Raw genomic sequence first — 20176 nt, forward strand, 5'->3', positions numbered from 1 at the left:
TATCGGTATCAGACGTTAAGATAGCAATGACAACAGAGGAACTGTAACAATCAGCTACGGTCTGCGGCTAAAATTCCTCTGCCAGCATTTGTGTTTTACATTTAGAAGGGGAGACAGAGAGATCAGTAGCACTTGAACTAGCAGTTATAACGGGTACAACTAAATTCACACTCAGTTACTGTATGGCAAAATTTCTATTCACTTGACTAAGCAGCATGCTTGAAATCATAATGAATAAGGTTTTGTACTCAATTACTATTTAATTTGTAGATGATATTTAAATAGCTGGAAGATGGATTCATTAATTTACAAAGATATAACACCTTTGCTAGTGGAGAAACCACATGTGACAGGAAATATGGTTGTGCTTACTGTAAGAAATTAGCCAAAGTGATTGGGATTAAACTTTTTGTTATCTTCAAAGAGGATCTAAAGATGTGACAGGAAGGCTTCTGAGTTAGTTACAGTAAACACAAGAAATAAGGTTTGTTCTCTGTATGGGCCAATTTTAAGAAATGAAAACGGTAAAAGATGACAGCTGGATATTACTGAAAACAATGTCAAAGTATTCACTAGTTTGTTTTTTTTTAAAAGAAAGCGGTAATCAGGTGATGTTATTTCTTCCACATTTATAAGAAATGAGAGGTGCAGTTTAAATAAATAAATAAATATTACATACAAGATCCCAAATCGAATCCCAAAACTGAACACGGGAGTGAGACATAGGTGCTGTTAGAGTAATAACATTTTGAGTCTCAGCCTGGTTTTGACAAGATAGATATGATTCAAAATATAAAAGTGGAGGAAGCTTTGCTAAAGATTTGTAGGACTAAATATTGTAGAACTTCAAACTGTCAAAGAGTAGCACTGTATATTTAAGAGCCTGTTGACTATAACAAATACATTTGTGTTTTATTGTCTAACTAAGATTCAAAAGTTGTCAGTAATTATGAGCACCTGATATTCTCATTTGTTAACTCTAGATTATGATGTGAAATCCCCATTTACACCGCAGTGCAGACTACCCACAGCCATCCATTTCTTGTCTGCCACCAGAACCTGGGGACAGAGACAGAGTCGAGAACTGGGGACTTCTGAATAAACTCCTTGTCATGAATAAATGCCATGCAGAAATGCAGCCTCAGTTAGAAAGCAGCAGTACATATAGAAAAATTTGATTTGCTTCTGCAAAGACAGGAGAAAATGACGCTTTGGAGCCTTGCCTTTGCAGGCCTCTGAAGGAGGGCATCTGAGGTATCTATCTCTTGCTTGCAGATGGGCTAAGGGCACGTAATCATTACTCCAAACTTCTCTGGCTTTAGAAGGTGATTTCTTTTTCATTTAACTTTTCATTTCACTCCAAAAAAAAAAAAAACCACCCCACAAAATGAAGAGTTATTTACCAGTCAGTAGAAACAGCAACATTGCTAACAGTGCAGTAGCCTGGCTCCTGATCCTCAGAGCAGGAATCCACCGTCAGTGATGCTGCCTGCAAAAGCCACACACATAAATATGCTGAACGTTACATGGCTGTAGTCCCCAGCCACGTTGAATACTTATGATTAAATACATTATATCAAGGACTTGGCTAGAATGGAGCACTTGTATATTACTCTGTCACTCGGGATTGCAGGGTGCTTCAGAGCCACTGATCAGCTACATTCTCCATCAACATAGTGAATACCAAGTTGTGGATGCTAACGGAGAGTGAGCTAACCGACTGCTTCAGAATTAGTTAAACACAAAGTTTTCAGATTTGGGTAGGGTTTCTTTCATGTTTGTTTGATTTACTCCTCAAACCTGCAGTTATTTTGGCTCGTACTGTATCCTACTCTTGATCTGAACAGAGAGCTGCTCCCTCCAAACACGAAGGACATTCCTTCAGGGGCTTGACCGTGACATTAAACATATTGCTTAAACTTGATAAAAAGCACGTTAGAAAAGCTGGGAGTACAAACACTTGAGATTGTAAGTTAAAAATAATAACCAACCACTCAATAATACTCAAAGAGTAACCAAGTGGACCTGATTAAGGTAACCTTTGGGCTGATACGTCACGAGGGATGTTTGCCCCACGTTGGCTACGGTGAAACACGTGGATACCTACAGGGGAACCAAGCTGATGGGACCAAGCTGTCGTTCAGAGAAGTACCAGGCATCACCAGCACTTCGAGCAGTCTTCCTCTTTATCATTACCTCCAAGTCACAAAGCCCCAGGCAAACACGTTGCCTCATTACCCATCTCAGTCATTTACACTAAAGCAAATCATGGCACTCTTATTTGTAATCTGTAAAAGTCTAACCAAAGCTTTCACTAAAATAATGAAATAATGCCTGCTGATTTTAAAAGGAGTTTTTATTTTACTCCTTATTTAGCAAAGAATTTTCCCCACAGCGATTTATTAATAACAGATGCGGAGCAAAAAACCCCTGAAGGTTAGTTATTCCTTAAAACAAATTTTCAGAAAAATAAACATAATCTCCAAATTGTACATATCAGCTTCTCATGTTTCAACTAGATGTGTGGTACAGTTTTACGGCATATTTAAATCAAACGTCACTTCTTAAAATGCCTCAGTTTATATTTTGATTTAGATTACCCTACAGGAGCTGAGCAAACAGCAATAGTTATCAGTGCGGCATTACTCTGCAATGGCTTTTCTTCCTGCCTGCACCTAAGCTCACTAACAACGTCCTGTTGAGATCCCCATGGATTGTCCATGCTGTTTCCAAATACCTGCTGACCTGATGCATTGTATTGACCAAATGAATTAATAGCTCTTAGCCCTAAATCGTGCCCTACGGTACGCCTAAATTGTTCAATTTGCTATTTTAAATGAAACCTTATCTTGAATTTCTTTCCATACATAATGAGCAAACTGCTTCTCCCAAGAAATGTCAGTCTGCAGTTCCAAAGCAGATTATAGCCCAGTACAAATGAAAGAATTCATAGAAAGAATAATAAGCTGGCTGGTCTGTATGCCATCGCACACATGCCTATTTTCCTTCTGAATATCAACAACAAAAAATGAAATCAGTTTTTTGTTCTTAGCTCAATCAGTGTAATCTCCCTAACTTACATCGCTATGCGCTGTGAAAGCCAAGCTACAACCCCAGCTGAAGGGCTAGATATTTGAGAATATATTTTACTTGGACCAGAGTTCATACAATTTGTTTTCTAACGTTAGTCAAATGTTCCCGCTTGTTACTTAAACATTACTCTACAGTTACCTTGCTGCATTATGAGACTTTCTATCCTGTCACTCTGCAATAGCTCAGGACTGACAACTTAATGATTTTACCAGTTTCCGATAAAATCCCACTGTGCTGTAGGAAATGACAGATTCTGAATTCTGGAGGGGGGCTATTTTATACAGTTTTGGACACCTGGGAGACATTTTTCCTGCAGCAGAAATATCTAAGACAAAGGTGACTCTTTCCACATAACAACTGTGTTTGTAAACAGCTGACGTTACTGACGTTTTTTTTAAACATTTAAAAAAACCAAACAAACCAAAAAACCAAAGGTATAGGTTGTCTTAAACATTTGCTTTCAGTCTGAAGCATTCATAGCTGAAATTTTCTGCAAATAGTCCTTCTAATGTTACCTCTTCTTCTATAGTCTAGCCCTCTGGCATATCTACAAGTAAAACATCTTCCTGCTCTATTTTTTCTTAAGTGTATTGCATTTATTTGTTGAAATTTCTAAGGTGTGCACCTACACTTAGCCATTTAAATCTTACTGATAGAAATATCACATTAATTTAGCTGCTAAAATGGGAACCTGGAGCCTTTCAAGATTTAGGTGCGCCTTAGGGCTTTACCATTTGGAAGCTGCGATGCAAATTATTAAGTATCTGATATTAAGGCACATTAAAACACAGTTATTACTCAACTTCACAATTATCCTTCATCTGATTTGGATTGATAACACATACAAGCACAAACAAATTGGATTCGTAAATCTAGCTGAAGACTAAACCATCCCCCCCGTCAATAAATGAAGAAACAGGTCTTGCACTACACAACTGAAACGCAGTTTCGGGCTCAAGGGTCTCTAAGAGAGAAGAAAAAAGCAGTATATAGGAAGGTCAGGAGACAACCTTGGCCCTACAAAGAATCCCAGACCACAAGGTGGTACATCCCTCTGCGGCTCTCGGGACATTTGTGCCTACAGACATCTCACCCCAGACCTGAAGCTCTTCAGCAGAGCCGCCTTCTGCAGCGGTTCACGATGGGAAATCTCTCCAGGGGCTCAGGGGGAGCCACACTGGGTAGAACAGTTTATTCTTATATTCCCTACATCATTTCTGGCTTGAAATATATAAAACAAAGTGTGGAGCCCCAACCATATATTATTCTTATATGACTTGAATTTCAAACACGGGAAGAATATGGGATTCCGCATAGGCTGGCTGTTTCTGCCTGAGAAGGGAGCTGTTGGGCAATAGTTACTGATTATGGATGGCAAATAGATTTGGTTTCATTTCTAACTCAAACACTGTGGAGTCAAAAGCTTGGCCTGAACTCAAAGAGCATTTGGTTTATGTTCTGCTTTGGAAATAATATTAAAAAATGAGAGAAGATGAATAGAAAACATTTACTGGAAAAAAAACTGAAGGCAGGAGAGGGGTCAGAGTACCAGGCATATGGCAATCAGTTGCCCCAGTCCAGTTTTTGGCAGAATTCCTCCCCTCAGATACTTTCTGGGGGACAAAAAGTAATCTCCCTCCCTCTCCCCGAAAAATCCTCTCAGTGTAGCACCTTTGAACTTCTTACACGTATGCTACAGAGGAAAAACAGGCTTCCAGACCGGTGGGGTTGGTAGAATCCCTGAACTAGCTCAAGGAGGTCAGGGATGGCTGGAATTATAAATTTGTCCGCTTCTATTTCGCAAATGTGCAGAAAAAATATTTTGAGGCCTTTTGCAGTTGCTACGGTTAATTAGCCTTCCCTGATAATCACCCCTGTAATCTGCACCCGTTAATTAGCCTCATGTGTAGTAATTTATTTCCTTAATTATTCCTAGTTCTCATTCTTTCACATTTAGAGTGCAGGGCATTGCACATGGTTTTGTTAATTGTTCTTTATCATCATCATACTAAAAAAACCCATTACAGGTCTTTGAGTCAGTTGAAATAAGACAGAAACGAGGGAGGTTTTTTCCAAAGTCAGAGGTTCTGCCAGCAAACGGAGCTCACGTGGAAGCCTGAGTGACTTGGCTGAACTTGTCTTAAGTTCTCATTTTAGCATTTCTTACCATTCCAGCCCTCCGGGCAATAACTGTGTGAAACTGTCCATCAGACACCTTCTTAGTTGTAGAAAGCTTGTACGTGCCACTGCCAAGGTTGTAGGAGAATCTCAGCCTCTCTTCTGCTATTTCCAGGGCCAGAAATTCTGCCCGCTCTCCCGTTTGGTTATCATAGTTATACAACATTAAGGCGTTCCTTTTTATAGTGGCAAACTTTATATAGATGTAATTATTGTTTGGATCCATACTGGGAAACTCCATATATGACAACTCTTCAAATCCGTAACTGTTCAGTTCACAATGATTCCCAAAAACACCTGCAAAATGAAAAGTAAAATCTGGTACCAGATAGTTTTTTCCTCACTGAACGTCCTCCCAGAAACATGGTACTGATGTGCTCTAGACAGGGCTACGATACACAGGCTCTTTAAGAAACCTCTGGTGTACGATTAAAGGCATGTAACTTGAACAGAAGAATCCTGTTACCCGTAGGTGGGCATTGAACTGTATAAAACTACAACTGAAAATTGAGTTACAAATGACAGTTACATCTATTGAAAAGCAAAGTACATTTCATTGAGCTCTATGGTTTCTTTAGAAAACAAAGGCGAGTTTGACAGCTACGTCAAACACAGTTGTTAATTATCATCAGGCGTTTGTTAATGAAGTTACGGAAATAAATTTGCAACTTGAGCTTATTTTTCTCTTTAGAGCTGTTATCTGAACTGTTTCTCAATTGGTGGTTCATTTTTTATACTTATAAGCATGTGTGATTAAAACATTATGCCTTCTCATGTTTTATTGACCTGAATATTTTGGTGCATTCTGCATACTTCTTTTCAGATCTCTGTCACATAATTTCCCTTGATATTGTTTTTACTGCTGCAAAAATGAGGAAAAAAGTACTTAATTTATGAATATTAGTTACATTTACAATGGACTATGACTATATAGGAAATGAATAAACTCAGAGGAAATGTAAAACAAAGGAAATAAAGCAGAATAAAGAAGTTGTTCCACATGTTAGTAGACAACCGTATCCAGAGGTAGTTACAAATGTGTACTGAGAACTACACTTTTGTGTGAGGGTTTTCAGCAGCCTTAAAACACTGTAGATGATTTCTCAGGTTTATCTGTTTTTTGATTAATCTGTTACGTTTACTTTCATGCTTTTCTATGACATGAAAATTGACAACGACAATTCTGGATTAATCTGCATTCAGAACAAATCTTGCTGCAATTATATCGTGTTATCATCTGTGGTGTTTTATGACTTTATTAGGTTCATTCCACAAAACAAATTTGGGATAATTAAATTCTAATAATTATTAAACGGCTTTGGCAGCACTGTATGCTTCTCTGATTCTCAGAACAGTACTCTGGTTTTGGAACTTGTAGCTTTATGAATATACCATAAACTGAATGGGCAAGTACTGGTCTGGGCTAACAACGATGTTTTGATTCGGTCAGGTTCTCTTAATCGAATCTACTATACATAAAAGTGCCAATATCTAATGTTGTGCTCCTCACTTGCAGAATAATGTGGGTACCCTCTAATTCTTGCTTTACAGATATTTTGACAAGTTATGCAAACTTCTCAAAAGAAAACCAAGCCCTCTCTGCTCAACATCATCCCAAAGTCCCTTTTTCTAGTTTAAGATTATGACGACTTCCTTGCACTTTGCAAGTGTGTAGGATGTAAGAATACGGATGTTATTTACAGTGGCCTTACTCTTCAGATCTCCTAAAAGTGTCTATTATTAGGCAGGAGGGCAAGCGCTGCTCTGAGCCCTCGGTGTGCCCCCCCACGCTGCCATGTGCTTCTATCTCCTGCTGTGCTGGCACGAATACTGGCTTCTCCCTCTTGCAGCTGGGGAAAAATGGAGATGATGAGGCCAGGAGACGACCAAGACCTGCCCACGGACCAGGATCCATATACACACCTGTCGGCTTTATGCAGTAAAAATAAATAGCGATTTGAGAAATGTTACTAGGGAAAGCGAACATCAAGCAGAGGGGAGGAGAAGCGTACTCACCGAAGGGGCAGTGGCAATAATACCCTTCCACCCCACTTTGGCAGGATCCACCGTTGAAACAGGGGTTGCACTCACAGTAATTGACAGTGGAGTCGCATGTTTTCCCTGTAATTAGGGAATAAAAGCAATTTCCAGGTCAGAGTATTCAGGCCAATAGCAAAGTCAGGCTGGTATTTAAGTAATGAGCTTATGAACCAATGCTGAACGCATGGCCAGGAGGGAGGGTGCCAGGGACCAGCTGTAGCTGTGGGATGGAGAGAGGAAACACAGACACGATGCTGAGCTGCTCCCAGCCCTGACACAGGCATGATACACAGACCAAAGAAATTAACTTTACTTTTCAAGAGTCTTATTGTAATTATCTCATAGAGGTGGTTCTATTTTTTAAAAATTATTATTAATTTTATTAACTGATATCTGCAAAAAAGAGATCATTAAATGAAAGAAGAAGCTGAACTAAAAAAAAAATAATAAATTTCCCCCCCTGTGGAATGCAATGTACTTAATAGTGTGAAGGAGATACAGACAGCCCTTGCTGGACCCTCTATGAACACGGGATGCCGAACACAGGCTGCTATTGTACATTATACGATGTTTCTTATTTTTCCTCATCAATTACAACCTCCTTCCTGACTAGGAGGGACCACAGTCCTCTGGAGCTAAAACAAATTACCCTGGATACAGTCCTTTTTCGAGCAGACATTGTCACATGTGGTAAATATTATTCACCAGAGAATAAACTGAAATCACGTAATTCATTTCAACAAGGAAGGGAACCAAGAGAAAAAGTGAAGATTTTAACAGATGCTGAATACTGACAAGGGGATTCTTTGTACAGAACTAAGATTTTCTTTGTATGGAAACTAACTACAGAGGCATTGGTCTTCACTTCTAAGTTTTTCATTGCTTAGCTTCTATCAGTGTAGCAACATTTCCACTATATACCACTGCCTGCCTTCTGCCAGCAGTGCCAGCCTTCACTGCCTGCTCAGCAAAAACTTGAAAATACCATCATGTTTCTCTCCAAAAACTGGCAAAATCAGCTACGCTCTTCCAGACTTCTCCTTGAACTTCATCTAGGCCAGGATACATACACATAGCACAGGCTAAGACTGCCTCTTAATGCTTCTCATTGCACTCATAAGGAATTATTTTATTCCTCACACCATATAAATATAATGTATGTTTAAGTTAAAAGTGCCACATGAGCTTGCATAGTGTCCGTTCTCATGTGTCACATATATCTTATAATTGTTACATCTCACATGACAGCAACGTGCAATACATGGCCCTTAGGGATTGCTGGTCCCTACAACTGCAGAAAACCAGGACTGTACTATATTAACTCTGCTCGCTTTTTCAGAATTTCACAACTTCAGTCACCTAATTAAGTAAACCTCTTTTTTTCCACTCTACTTTTCTGTTTAACCTAAAGAAGTTTGCAGGCAGCTCTTCCGTGTGAGCAGCAGCCCTCCATGTGCGACTGCAAGCAGGATGGAAACAGCGCTGGAGGATTCCTGTGGTTAATACGTAACGTGTAGATTCACCATAAATCCAGGAATCAGCGTCTGAATCTAATTATGCTTTTGGGGTATTTATTTATATTTTATTCTCTAATGGGCATGACTGAAGGATGAACTAGTTTTTTATGTCAGGTTTTGCTGTTTTCTTTATTTTATAATTAGGGTGTATAGTACAGATCTTCAACTCACCGAGGAGAACACGTACCAAGAGTGAGGCAGAGATGCTTAAAATAGCTGTGTTGTTTCTTAGTTTTCACAAAAACCAAGCGTAGCTGACAAGGCTTACTTAGTTTTTCGCAATTCAATCTAACTAAATACCCATCTTTTTCTCAGCTAACATTAAAGCTGGCATATTTGCTGAGTCAGCAACAGAATATGGCTGTTTATTTTAGCTGCACATATTTTAACCAGTGAATAACAACATCATCTTCATATTTAATAATTGTTTGAATAATTCACGAAACTAATAAAAGCGTGTTTGCATTTATTCCAACTGTTTTGACACAGGAGAAGACGAATACTCTGATTTAACAATTCATCAGAGCTATTAAAACTAATATTTATTTAAAATGAAGAAGAAATTTTGGCTATTTTTTGCCATTCACTGAAGTGCTAAAGACCTGGGAAAAACCTATCTATTTACATTTGGAATTACGATCCAACAAAAGATGTCTACGAAGCTTATTTTCCGTCTGTAAACGCACGCTAAGCATGCTTATCCTAGAAAGCAAGAGTCCTTCAGCCAGATAACAGCAGGACAAAAGTATAACTTGGGAATGCTATTCTAGTTTATCACTATGGTTGTGCTGTGTAAGGGTTTAACAGAAATTACTTTGATAAAGCAAGATCATTAGAAAAACCTGGTAAACAGATGATAAGGGTTATAAACTAGAAACTGATAAATAAGTAGGTAAACAGTATCATGTAATGTCATGGAACTACTACCAAAAGAATAGACACTTCTTTTTATTTAGTATATAACTCATTTTCTATTAAAAAAAAAATCCTGGTATGACCCCCTAAAGCTCTTAAAGACAACCATCTTTTTCTCCTGCTTTAAGACAATTTTTAGTTACACTTTTTTTTCTTCTAAAAGATGCCAACTCTCCTGAATTTCTTCTCCTATGTGCATCCCTCCAGGCAACCTTACCTACCAATTACCTTACATCAGCTTCTTCTGAAGCCAGTTGCTGCTACAAGGCCTCGTTCCCTCTTTTCTGCAGAATCCTGAACTTCATCAATTTATCCAAATTTCCTGCTACTGTCAGATCTTTGGTCTTAGACTCCTCTGAGACAGAAACTCTCGCGCATTCCTCATCCATCCTCTAAGAAAAGGGCTCCATATTTCAAGCTATTATTGGCAGCCTGCACTGCTTACTCTGCCGAGATCCAGACGGTTTCTATCAACTCCTGGTTTTTGGATGGTCCAACAGTGCTCAGACTGCACCTTCTTCCTCTTCCCGTTTCATCTAAACCACGTTCCTCCTGTGCTCCTGTTTCATCTAAACCACGTTCCTCCTGTGCTCCTGTTTCTTCCCCTCTGTTGTTATTGCCCAGACTTGACTGGCAGAAATGGATCTTTCCAGACATCTGAACAAGGACATGTACCTCAGAAATAATGGAAAAAGTTAGACTGGAGGGACCTTGGAGGCCATGATGTCCAACCCCCATTCAAAGCAAGGCAACCTTCGAAGTTATGTCAGGTTGCTCAGGGCTTTATCCAGCAAGGGTTTTTCGTGTTTGTCTTTTCTTCACCCTGGGGACTCCTCCAGGTAAGTTGCTGTCATACCAGTTACACTGTACTTGGTCCTGCGACTTCTACTAAACTTTGGCTTTTTTAACACCTTATTCTTCTAGCAAGTAGAGCCATCCAGGATGGCAGCAGGTTGTCCTACCACCTTCAGCGACCCCCCTCACAGCATGCTAACGCTAGCTTTCCAGTACCTTAGGAAAAGCGTGTATTTGTTCAAGTCCACCTCGATGGGCTACGGGTTTCATGGGTTACAGACACAATAAGGTGTGGTACTAAAGATTTAGATTTGGAAAAACAAAACATAGCTTGCAAACCCATTGTTTTTATTGTTCTGCCCAAGACATTATGCTTATATCTAGACACTATTTTTTGTGGTGAGGAAAAAAAAAAAAGAAAAAAAGGAGTTTTAGAGAGGACTGTTTTTCTTGAGCAGAGAATTTACACAAGTACTAGCTACTTTGAAATTCGCTCTTGCACAGACAAAACAAATCATTCAAGGAAACTTAATGGACTGAAGAAGGTAAGAAACTGTTTGCCACCACGCATAAAAGCATCCTCATCTGAACCCAAGTGCTCAGTTTTACTGCTTACCAGAAAAATAATCCAAAAACCATAACCTCACAAAACTAAAGTAGCTTTGGTTTCCAGAGGTCATTTTCCACAACAGTCTGCTGATTAAAGTTTTACAATATGAATTTAAGAGTAATCTTACAATAGACCTTTATCCCACCTAAGTAACGTGCCTTGAAAAAATGAGATGTGTGTCTTTTCAATGGCTTACACAAGTCAATTTTCAAGAAGCGTTTCCACACATTTGGACTACTATGCACTTCTCAGCTGGGGAAGAATTTTATTTGGACAGCATAAAGAATTAGTCCAATCATATACGTTTGCTTAGTGTTTCAGGGTACCAAATCCAGCGAGGGGAAGGAAACATGTCAGCCAATGATTTGGGAACCAGGGAGACTCCAAACCAGAGCCACCCCGGCAACATTCCAGTTGAGGTGAACGTTGTGGTTAGTTGAGTTTATAGGTCTCTTCTCAGCTGAAACACTGAAAGATTGGGGTATTCACTTTTGCGTCAGAAAGACCTTTGTCTGAAGACCATGAAAATTAGGATAACGCTGGATAATTGATAACAGACAGCATTGAGCACTTAGCATTCATCACCTCAAACCGATGATATCACATGCAGGGGCTTATGCAAAAATCTAACTTCCTCCCTTTTTTTTTTTTTAATTGAAAAATGTAACGGGAACGGATACCAGCTGAATGCTCGTGGGTTAGATTTCAGCTGATTTGAGAGTTTTAGTTTTTGTGGTTCTCTGCGTCCACCTTTCAAAACGGTTGTTCTAATATTTTAATCTTGCATTTGAAACAATTTCACAAACCTACATTCCTTCATCTTAATGAGTCCTGGAAAACAGGAAATGAAGGGTTCAAAGGAAGGGCAGACAACTACTGTAAATCACAATGTATATTCCCTCCAGAAAGTGATTATTTTAAAAACAAAACCTGACCATCATTAAGAGATGTAATTATAACAGATTGTTTAAACCTTAATGATGTTGCTCTGAGGTAATCAGTCTTTATAATCCTTTTCAGTGAAAAGAACTATATTACCTTTGCAGTATGATGAAGTGAAATGCAGCTGACAAAACATAATAAATCAAGGAAAAGTAAGACTCTCAGTTTTCAGGTAGGCCATTATAAAGGTCTACAGCTCATGTACTCTACGGTGAACAGAGAGCCTGTCTCAGAAAATACTAATTTCTACTTGTATGCAGTACCGTGTAAATATTTTTTTACCGAGCATGCAAATTCAATTATGAGACTGTATTTTCATTTCAAGAGAAGCAGCAAAGCTATGTATATGGTAAACTGGATTAGAAATCTGCTATTTTGGATGTGGTTTTGTTTTTTTTTCTGATGCATTCAAGGTTTATATTCACAAAGAAACAGTTTCAGGCTTTATTTTTACATTTGCTATGGCCATCTTTAATCATATTTGAATCAGGATTAAATGCCCAAGCAGCTGTGTTCTCTTTCTGCTGGCAGTATAATAATGACGTAATAGTCTCTACATCAAGCATTCTCAAACAATCTGTATTCTGACATTTGTTTGCAGAACCTATTGAATATTAAATTTGCAGAACTTCAAATATGCTTTTGCAGACATAAAATGCCTAAATACACTGAATATTAATTGTGATCCTACCTAATAAGGTCTGCTGATGTTCATCTCCACAGATATTTTGGTTTTTGATTGCATACTTTGGTGCCATTTGTTTTCTGTCTTGATCAATTAATCTCCAGACACTTAAATAATTCTTGATTCTGCAACAGCCAACCCATTTAAAAAGACCTGACTCTCAAATAGAAACGTCTGCCTCAGTGGCAGCCTATTTTAAAGTTATTTGTGTTGACAAGGAGTTTAAGAAAGCTCATATGAGATGCCACATTTAATTCATGGCATCAAAGAAATCCAACACTTAAAAATGTAAGACTCTCTCATCACATTTTCTTAGTTAAAATGCTTTTTTTTTTTGAGCTTGTCACATGTAGGGCTTTATTTTTAGTTGACGTAAGGGTTGAACATCAAGATACGAGCTTTAATACCCGAAAAATATAGCTGGATGTTTCTTTAATACTTCAGATTATAGGCTAGAGACATATACTATAGTATGCTGCTAGAGTTAATGAAGTGTTTTGCTTCATTGCAACAGCAAACATATGCCTGTGTAAACTCTGGTGCTAATGACCTAAAGAGTTACAGGAGATCGGTGCCCTAGAATTATTTCGCCACGCTCCTGGCAAAATCATTTGATGTACTAATACAACTTGAAATAAAACCCTGGACTGGTAACTTAATTAGAACTGCTTGTCAATTAACAGCAATTGCTCCTAACCTGAGGCTCAGCAGTACGTTTGTGAAGTTCACACAAAAGATCACATCAGTGTCCTTTATATCAACAGACCTTTCACCCTGAATATGTACCCGCTGCTGTAGCTGTGTTTTAAATGAAACAGTTAAGCCTTTATTTTGAAATTGATTAACCTTCTCCTTTGCAATAAAATGTATAATATCTTCTGTACTAATCTGGCTTAAGAAAAAAAAAAATCAACCCAAAAGAACAATCAACGCCCTGATCACTCCACTGGTTACAAATGAGTTTTAGTGGCAGCGGTGGCAAGCCCGAACACCCACACCGTAACGAGCACGGCTGTGCCGACCTGGGCTGCCCTGGGGCATCTGCAATAGAGAAATACTCGTCAGAAAAGGTAATGAAAACCTTACCTAATCTGCCGTGGTTACATTTTTTTTATGATGTCTGTAAAAAGTGGCCACAAGCAAAGGTTAAAATTGTTCAGACCTTCCTTAAATATCGTACTCATGACAGAAGCAAACACCAGCCTGCTTTTCTAGGGACAAAATGCTGCTATGGTTGAATGTGTAATAAGTATTAGAGAAAAAAATACTCGGAAGAGGTAGAAACGCTGCAGACATTTCTGTTGTTAATGAAAAAAAAAAATTACAAAGGGACAAAACACAGAACATACATGCTTGATCATTTTGCCTGAATTCTGGTTTTTCCCATATCCTTCAGCTGTTTTCTGTCTTGTATGACTGTAAGCAATTTGGGGCAGAGGCCAATTTTCTTGCTTGACACACTCCTAGCAGACTTGAAACGCTACCGTGATATGCATAACAATACAAGAAGAGAAAAATCATACTTAAGCATTAGAAATGGTTTCTACATGTTTAATAAATTAAAATAGCTCTTGTAAAAATCTTTCTGTTCTAATATAAATCAGGTACGTGAGATTTGCCTGAGGATAGAGCTAAAACAAAATAATACTGTAGCCACCTGGTCTTCTGAGTCTTCATAACTACAAATACCTCCTTTAGATTGACCTCTTCACCTCTTGGGGATGCTCATATTCAGAAATTCTGTGCTAAAAAGGCATGTTTCTGCCCTCTTTCTATCTCTTCCGGACTGCAAGATACAAAGAAGTAAAAACGTACCTGTATACCCGGTTTTACAAATGCAGTTGAAGCTTCCAGGGAAGTTCTGGCAGGCGGCACCGTTTTTGCACGGGTTGGAAAGGCACTCATTGACGTCCCTCTCGCAGGCCATGCCAGTGAAGCCCTCTGGGCAGCTGCACGAGAAGCCCCCCACCAAGTTGTGGCAAGTCCCATCATTGTGGCAGGGGGAAGGTAGGCATTCGTCGATGTCCGTCTCGCACAGGCTCCCATCGTACCCTGGCATGCACCTGCACACGAAGGGCCGGAGGGGCTCGTTGGCCACGATGATGACAGGGATGCTCTCGTGGCTCTTGAGAGCCGGGCTCACCGCCAACCTCCTCAGGCAGCTCCCTCCGTTTTGGCAGGGGCTCTGCAGGCACCAGTCGTGGTCCACAGCCTCGATCCGCACCCCGCTCTGGCGGAAGAGGACATCTTTGATGCTCTCGAAGAAGGTGGCCACGCCACTGGGATTCACGTACTGGCTGTTGCCACGTTTGACGGCCGCCATCAGGAAGGTGTGGTTGCTCTCCTCGTACAGCCCGTAGAGCTGCACAGCAGTGCCCAGCCCCGTCAGCTGGGAACTGGCGATGCGCAAGAAGTGCAGATAGTGATTTGTCAAGAAATCCCGCACGCTGTGGGCGCTCAGGCGGAGGAGGATGCTGTTGTCAATGGTGGCGTTGCTGAAGCCCGCGAAGAAAATCCGGACGCTGCTGGTGACGGCACCATGCAACCCATCGTTGCTGAGGACAGCCAGGTCAAACGTGCCATCCGTGGACCTCGCCTGCGAGTGCAACTCGCAGGTACCCCCTGGAATGCTGAAGAGGCTGGTAACTCCTGAGGTGAGGGAGCACTGGAAGCTGTCTAACACATCTGGATCCTGTGGCTTTACGTTGCCCAAAATTCCACCTGGGAAGAGGTTGCCATAATAATGAACAAAGATTTCTACCGTTCTGGGCTGAGATGGGTTGTCGTTTTGGTCTATTACCTTGATCTGCACAGTTCCTGTGGAAGACATCTGAGGAATGCCAGAGTCTCTCGTAATCACTGACAGGTAGAAATCGCTGATTTGCTCCCTGTCAATCTCTCTCGTCGTTGTCAGCACGCCAGCGGTACTAAGGCTGAAGTAGCTGGTTGCAGGGCCAGTGCTGAGCAAGTAATAAGTAAAGGGACCTTGGTTTGGAGGGAGATCAGGATCTGATGACTGAAGCGTCATCACAAGGGTTCCAGCACGGTTATTCTCCATGACTTCTCCTTGGCTGGTGGACAAGGTAGGGCCATTGTCGTTGATATCTTCCAAAGTTACCAACAAAGAGGCGCTTCCTGTGGCAGACGGTGTTCCCGAATCGACGGCCAGCACAGACAGGTTGTACACAGGCAACGTTTCTCGATCCAGCTCGGCAGTGACCGTCACCTGCCCTGTCTGCGGGTTGATGGAAAAGGCACTGTTGTTGTTGCCAGACCCAATGAAATAGGAAAACCTGCTCCAGCTAGGGACAGAATCTGAATCAAAGGCACTCACAAACGTGACATGGGTGCCTGGAGGAACACCCTCGCTGATGCGTATATTGTAGGTTCCCAAGGTAAATACGGGAGGATCGTTAGCATCCAGTATAGTGATATTAACAGTTACTTCATCTATATCTGCACCACGAATGCTCCCCAAATTTTTTGCGAGGACTTTCAGAGAAATTCGTTCTTCTTTTTCTCTGTCAAGAGGCCCTGAAACGTAGATCTGGCCACTTTTCTCATCTATCTGGAAGCCTTTCTTTCTGCTGTTGCCAAAGATAAGGTAGTGGACTTCTCCATCAGTTCCCATATCACGATCACTTGCAAAAACTTCACCTACAACAGTACCTTTGGCGGCTGCCTCAGACACCTCAAAATAATAAAGCTTGGACACAAAACGGGGCACATACTCATTTGTCCCTTCTAGCTGGATGTTGACACTAGCGAAGCTGCACCTCTCTTCATCTGGAACATTAAAAGCCTTTACCGTTAGATGGTAACTTTGCTTTGTTTCATAATCTAAAAATCCCTGGGTGGTGATCGTTCCTGTATTGGGGTCAATGACAAAGAGGTCACTATCTGAGGACTGAATAGCATATGCAATCACAGCGTTAGGTCCAGAGTCAGCATCAGTGGCATTTAAACGAATAACGGTTGTCCCGCTAGGGGCATTTTCTAACACATTGGGAAAGTAGTCCTCAGGGCTGAATGCTGGAGAATTATCATTCACGTCAACGACACTAACAGTGACACTGCAGTAGCCTGTTCTGGACACCCAACCTCCGTCCGTGGCAGTAACAACTAGCTCATGCTTTTGGCATAACTCAAAATCGAGTGGTTTTGCTAGCGTCAGTGTACCAGTAGTTGTATTAATAGCAAAGATGCCAGCCTCATTTCCAGAGGAAATATTATACCTGATTAAGCCGTTCATAGCGGCATCTCTGTCTCGGGCTGAAACCGTCCTGACCACTGTTCCAACAGAGTGACTCTCCGGGATGGTAATGCTCATACGGCTTTGAGAAAACTCAGGTGTATGGTAATTTTCCTCTGTTACTACTATTTCAACAGCTACCTCAGATGAGAGTGGAGGATTACCTTTATCCTTTGCTTTCACTTTAAACAGAAAGTTTTTGTTCAAATCAGCCATTAGTGAAGATGCCACAGAAATCCAGCCTGTACTCCTGTCCAGCCTGAACTTACTAATTTTGCTTTCATCAGAGATGAAGTACTCCACTTCAGAATTCAACCCAAAGTCTTTTTCGTCCGCTGCAGTAACTTTAATTAAGTTTGTGCCAACCTTCACATTCTTAGTAACGGGAGTAAAATACTTATGAGCAAGGAACAGCGGTGCGTTGTCGTTGCTGTCTACTATGTTAACGGTGACGGTCGTCTCGCTCATTAACGGAGGACTGCCTCGGTCCGAAGACGTAACGATGAAGCTGTGCCTATTAATGTTGACATTGCTTGAACCGCTGGAGTTTTGGTACCTTAAATACTGCTTGTTGAAAATTTCCCCTGTGGTTGCATTAATTCGGAAGAACTCAGACTGGGATTTTATGAAGTAAAAGACTTGGCCGTTCGACCCTTCATCGGGATCGGTGGCTGAAACCTGGGTGACCTTCAACCCAATCCCAGGAAGCTCAGGACACTCCAGGTAATAGGATGGCTTTGTAAATCGTGGGGCATTGTCGTTGATATCCGTGACAAATATGGTGACATCCGTGCTCACCGTCCACCCGGAGTCGTGTGCAGAGACCCTGATTCTGTAGCGGTCTGTGTCCTCCCTGTTTAGGGGTCTGCTGATAGTTATGTCCCCCGTGCTGGGATTTATGGTAAACGGGAGACTCGTATCCCTTATGGAGTACCTGCTGACCGCATTCACCCCAATGTCTTCATCTGACGTCGTGACTCGAGTTACCGTGAAACCCAGAGGTGCATTTTCGGGCACAGAAGCGCTGAATATCTGGGAAAACCTTGGAGCGTTGTCATTTTCATCCAAAATATTAATGATAACTTTGACAGTCGTGCTCTGGAGCGGGGTGCCTTTATCTGAAGCTTTTATGGTCAGTGTGTATCGAGACAGTTTCTCCCTGTCCAAGGGCCTGACGCTTCTGATCTCACCAGTGGCTCGATTGATACTGAAACTATTCTCCATGTTGCCCTCAATTATTTCATAATTTAGCTGTCCATTTAGACCACTGTCCCTGTCGACAGCAGCCACTGTCAGTATCTTCCGCGGAGACAGGTTCTCCGCTATTTCTGCAACGAAGGGATCTTGTTCAAACTCCGGTGCGTTATCGTTGACGTCTATCACTGTTACTTCCAGTTTCTTATATGAGGAAAAGGGAGGAAAGCCCGTATCTCTGGCCTCAATCCAAACCACGTATTTCTGTATGGCTTCGAAATCTAAAGCCCGCCCGACAGAAAGCTGTCCCGTCACCTGGTCAACCAGGAAGGTGCTGCCCAGGTTACCGCTGGCGATGTAGTAAGACAAGGAGCCTCCTCTGGCTGAAGACCCAGAGACAGTGGTGACAACCGTACCGACTGCTTGGTTTTCAGGAAACGTGAAGGTCTCCTGATCCGCCTGTACGCGAGGAAATTCTGCTCTGTTCACAAACCTCACGGTGACCGTTGTAGAGTCTGTCTTGGGGTACCGTCCGCCATCCCTCACGTGAACAGAAATGGTGACTTCGGACTCTCCTGCCAGTGGGTTCGCAGCCAGGATCGCTCCCCTCGCTGGATCGATGTGGAATTTCTCAGAGTTTTTCCCCACGAGGGAATAATGCAGCTCGGCATTAGAGCCAGCATCCGCATCAGTGACGGTCACAGCAAACACGAACGAGCCTGGAACGGAGAACAAAGTTAGGGCATCTTCTGATGCACTGGTCATAGGAAACACAATGCCAGCTTTTCACCTGGAAGCACTCGAGAGGGCCCCCCTCCCAGTATTCGTCCTGGAGCAGTACGCTCTTCTGTACACTCTTTCCGAGCAGTATGCTCGGAAAATGAACTGCTTTTTTTGGGCTTGAAGGGGTGTCAGTGGCTGCACGTACATCTGCACTGGAAAACAGAGACCTGCAACTTTCTGGAAGTCTAGCATCCCATTTCTAGAACATTCATGTTATAGAAGCCATAAAAACTAATAAGACTGAATGCTAGTTTGATTTTTTAAAATTACTTATAGTTTATTTATCCATGTAATAAAAACAACCCTGGAATTCAACGAGTATTGAGGTTGTATAAGTGAGCAGGCAGCACCCATGGACATTTCCCCTACACACCCACCTTCCCTTGCAGGCAGTTTTCCTCCTATTCCCCAGCTGCTGCCCCTTTGTCCCCAGTAGCCTCTTGCTTTTGATTTTGTAAATGTATTCTGAGGACAGTAACTAGTGGGACTGCATTTGTAAAAGCACGGTGGTCCTCTGAGATTGGGGTAAAATCACACCGAAATACAAAACTACCGCACACTAGTGCAATAACGTGAATATGTTATGTTTCAGGTCTTTCAACTTTATGCTTCACAATGAGCTTGACTATACGGGCACCATTTGCTTTAACCTCTGTATTTGCCTATCTGCAAGGAGAATCCAGGGTGTTCTTTTGCACTAGGGTTTACAGATCTAACGCGCGGCCTGCACGCGCACAGCCTGCCTTTCACATTTGACACTGTCCAACCAATTTGCAGAACACTCTGTCGATGTTTTACTGGCACTGGAATTTAGAAAATACCCACTCCTGTATAAAAGTCATGTTGTTTTCAACCTCTTAAGGCAAAATCATTTACAGGCAGGAATGACTTTGACAGCATCCCCTTAAAACTATACTTCATGTCACTATTTGTCATGTGCAATGATTTGTACTCCAGGGGGAGGAATATGTAGACAAGGAACAGTATTCAAACCCTTGTGAGAAACAGGACAGGAAAAAGTTAAGATTTTTCACTTCAGTTAAGCAAATTATATTGTTAACTACTATTATCGCTAGTTTCCCCTTTTAAACTTGATTTAAAAAATAACAAGGAAATTAAGCTTTTTCTTTCAAAATGTACACTAGATATTCTGTGATTGGAATAAAAGCAAA

At 41.3% G+C, this 20176-nt stretch overlaps 1 protein-coding gene across 1 annotated transcript in view; it reads right to left on the reverse strand.

The window, feature by feature from the left end:
* FAT4 (FAT atypical cadherin 4) overlaps positions 1-20176 on the reverse strand; it is a 150590-nt gene that overhangs the window by 15208 nt on the left and 115206 nt on the right. The window contains exons 9-12 of the mRNA XM_064450492.1: positions 14591-18940; positions 7288-7392; positions 5261-5568; positions 1404-1489 (exon numbers count right to left, since the gene is read on the reverse strand). Coding sequence (XP_064306562.1) covers positions 1404-1489; positions 5261-5568; positions 7288-7392; positions 14591-18940 — 4849 coding nt within the window. The remainder of the gene's footprint in view (positions 1-1403; positions 1490-5260; positions 5569-7287; positions 7393-14590; positions 18941-20176) is intronic.

Source organism: Phalacrocorax carbo, chromosome 4, assembly GCF_963921805.1.
Source record: "Phalacrocorax carbo chromosome 4, bPhaCar2.1, whole genome shotgun sequence".
Classification (NCBI taxonomy): domain Eukaryota; kingdom Metazoa; phylum Chordata; class Aves; order Suliformes; family Phalacrocoracidae; genus Phalacrocorax; species Phalacrocorax carbo.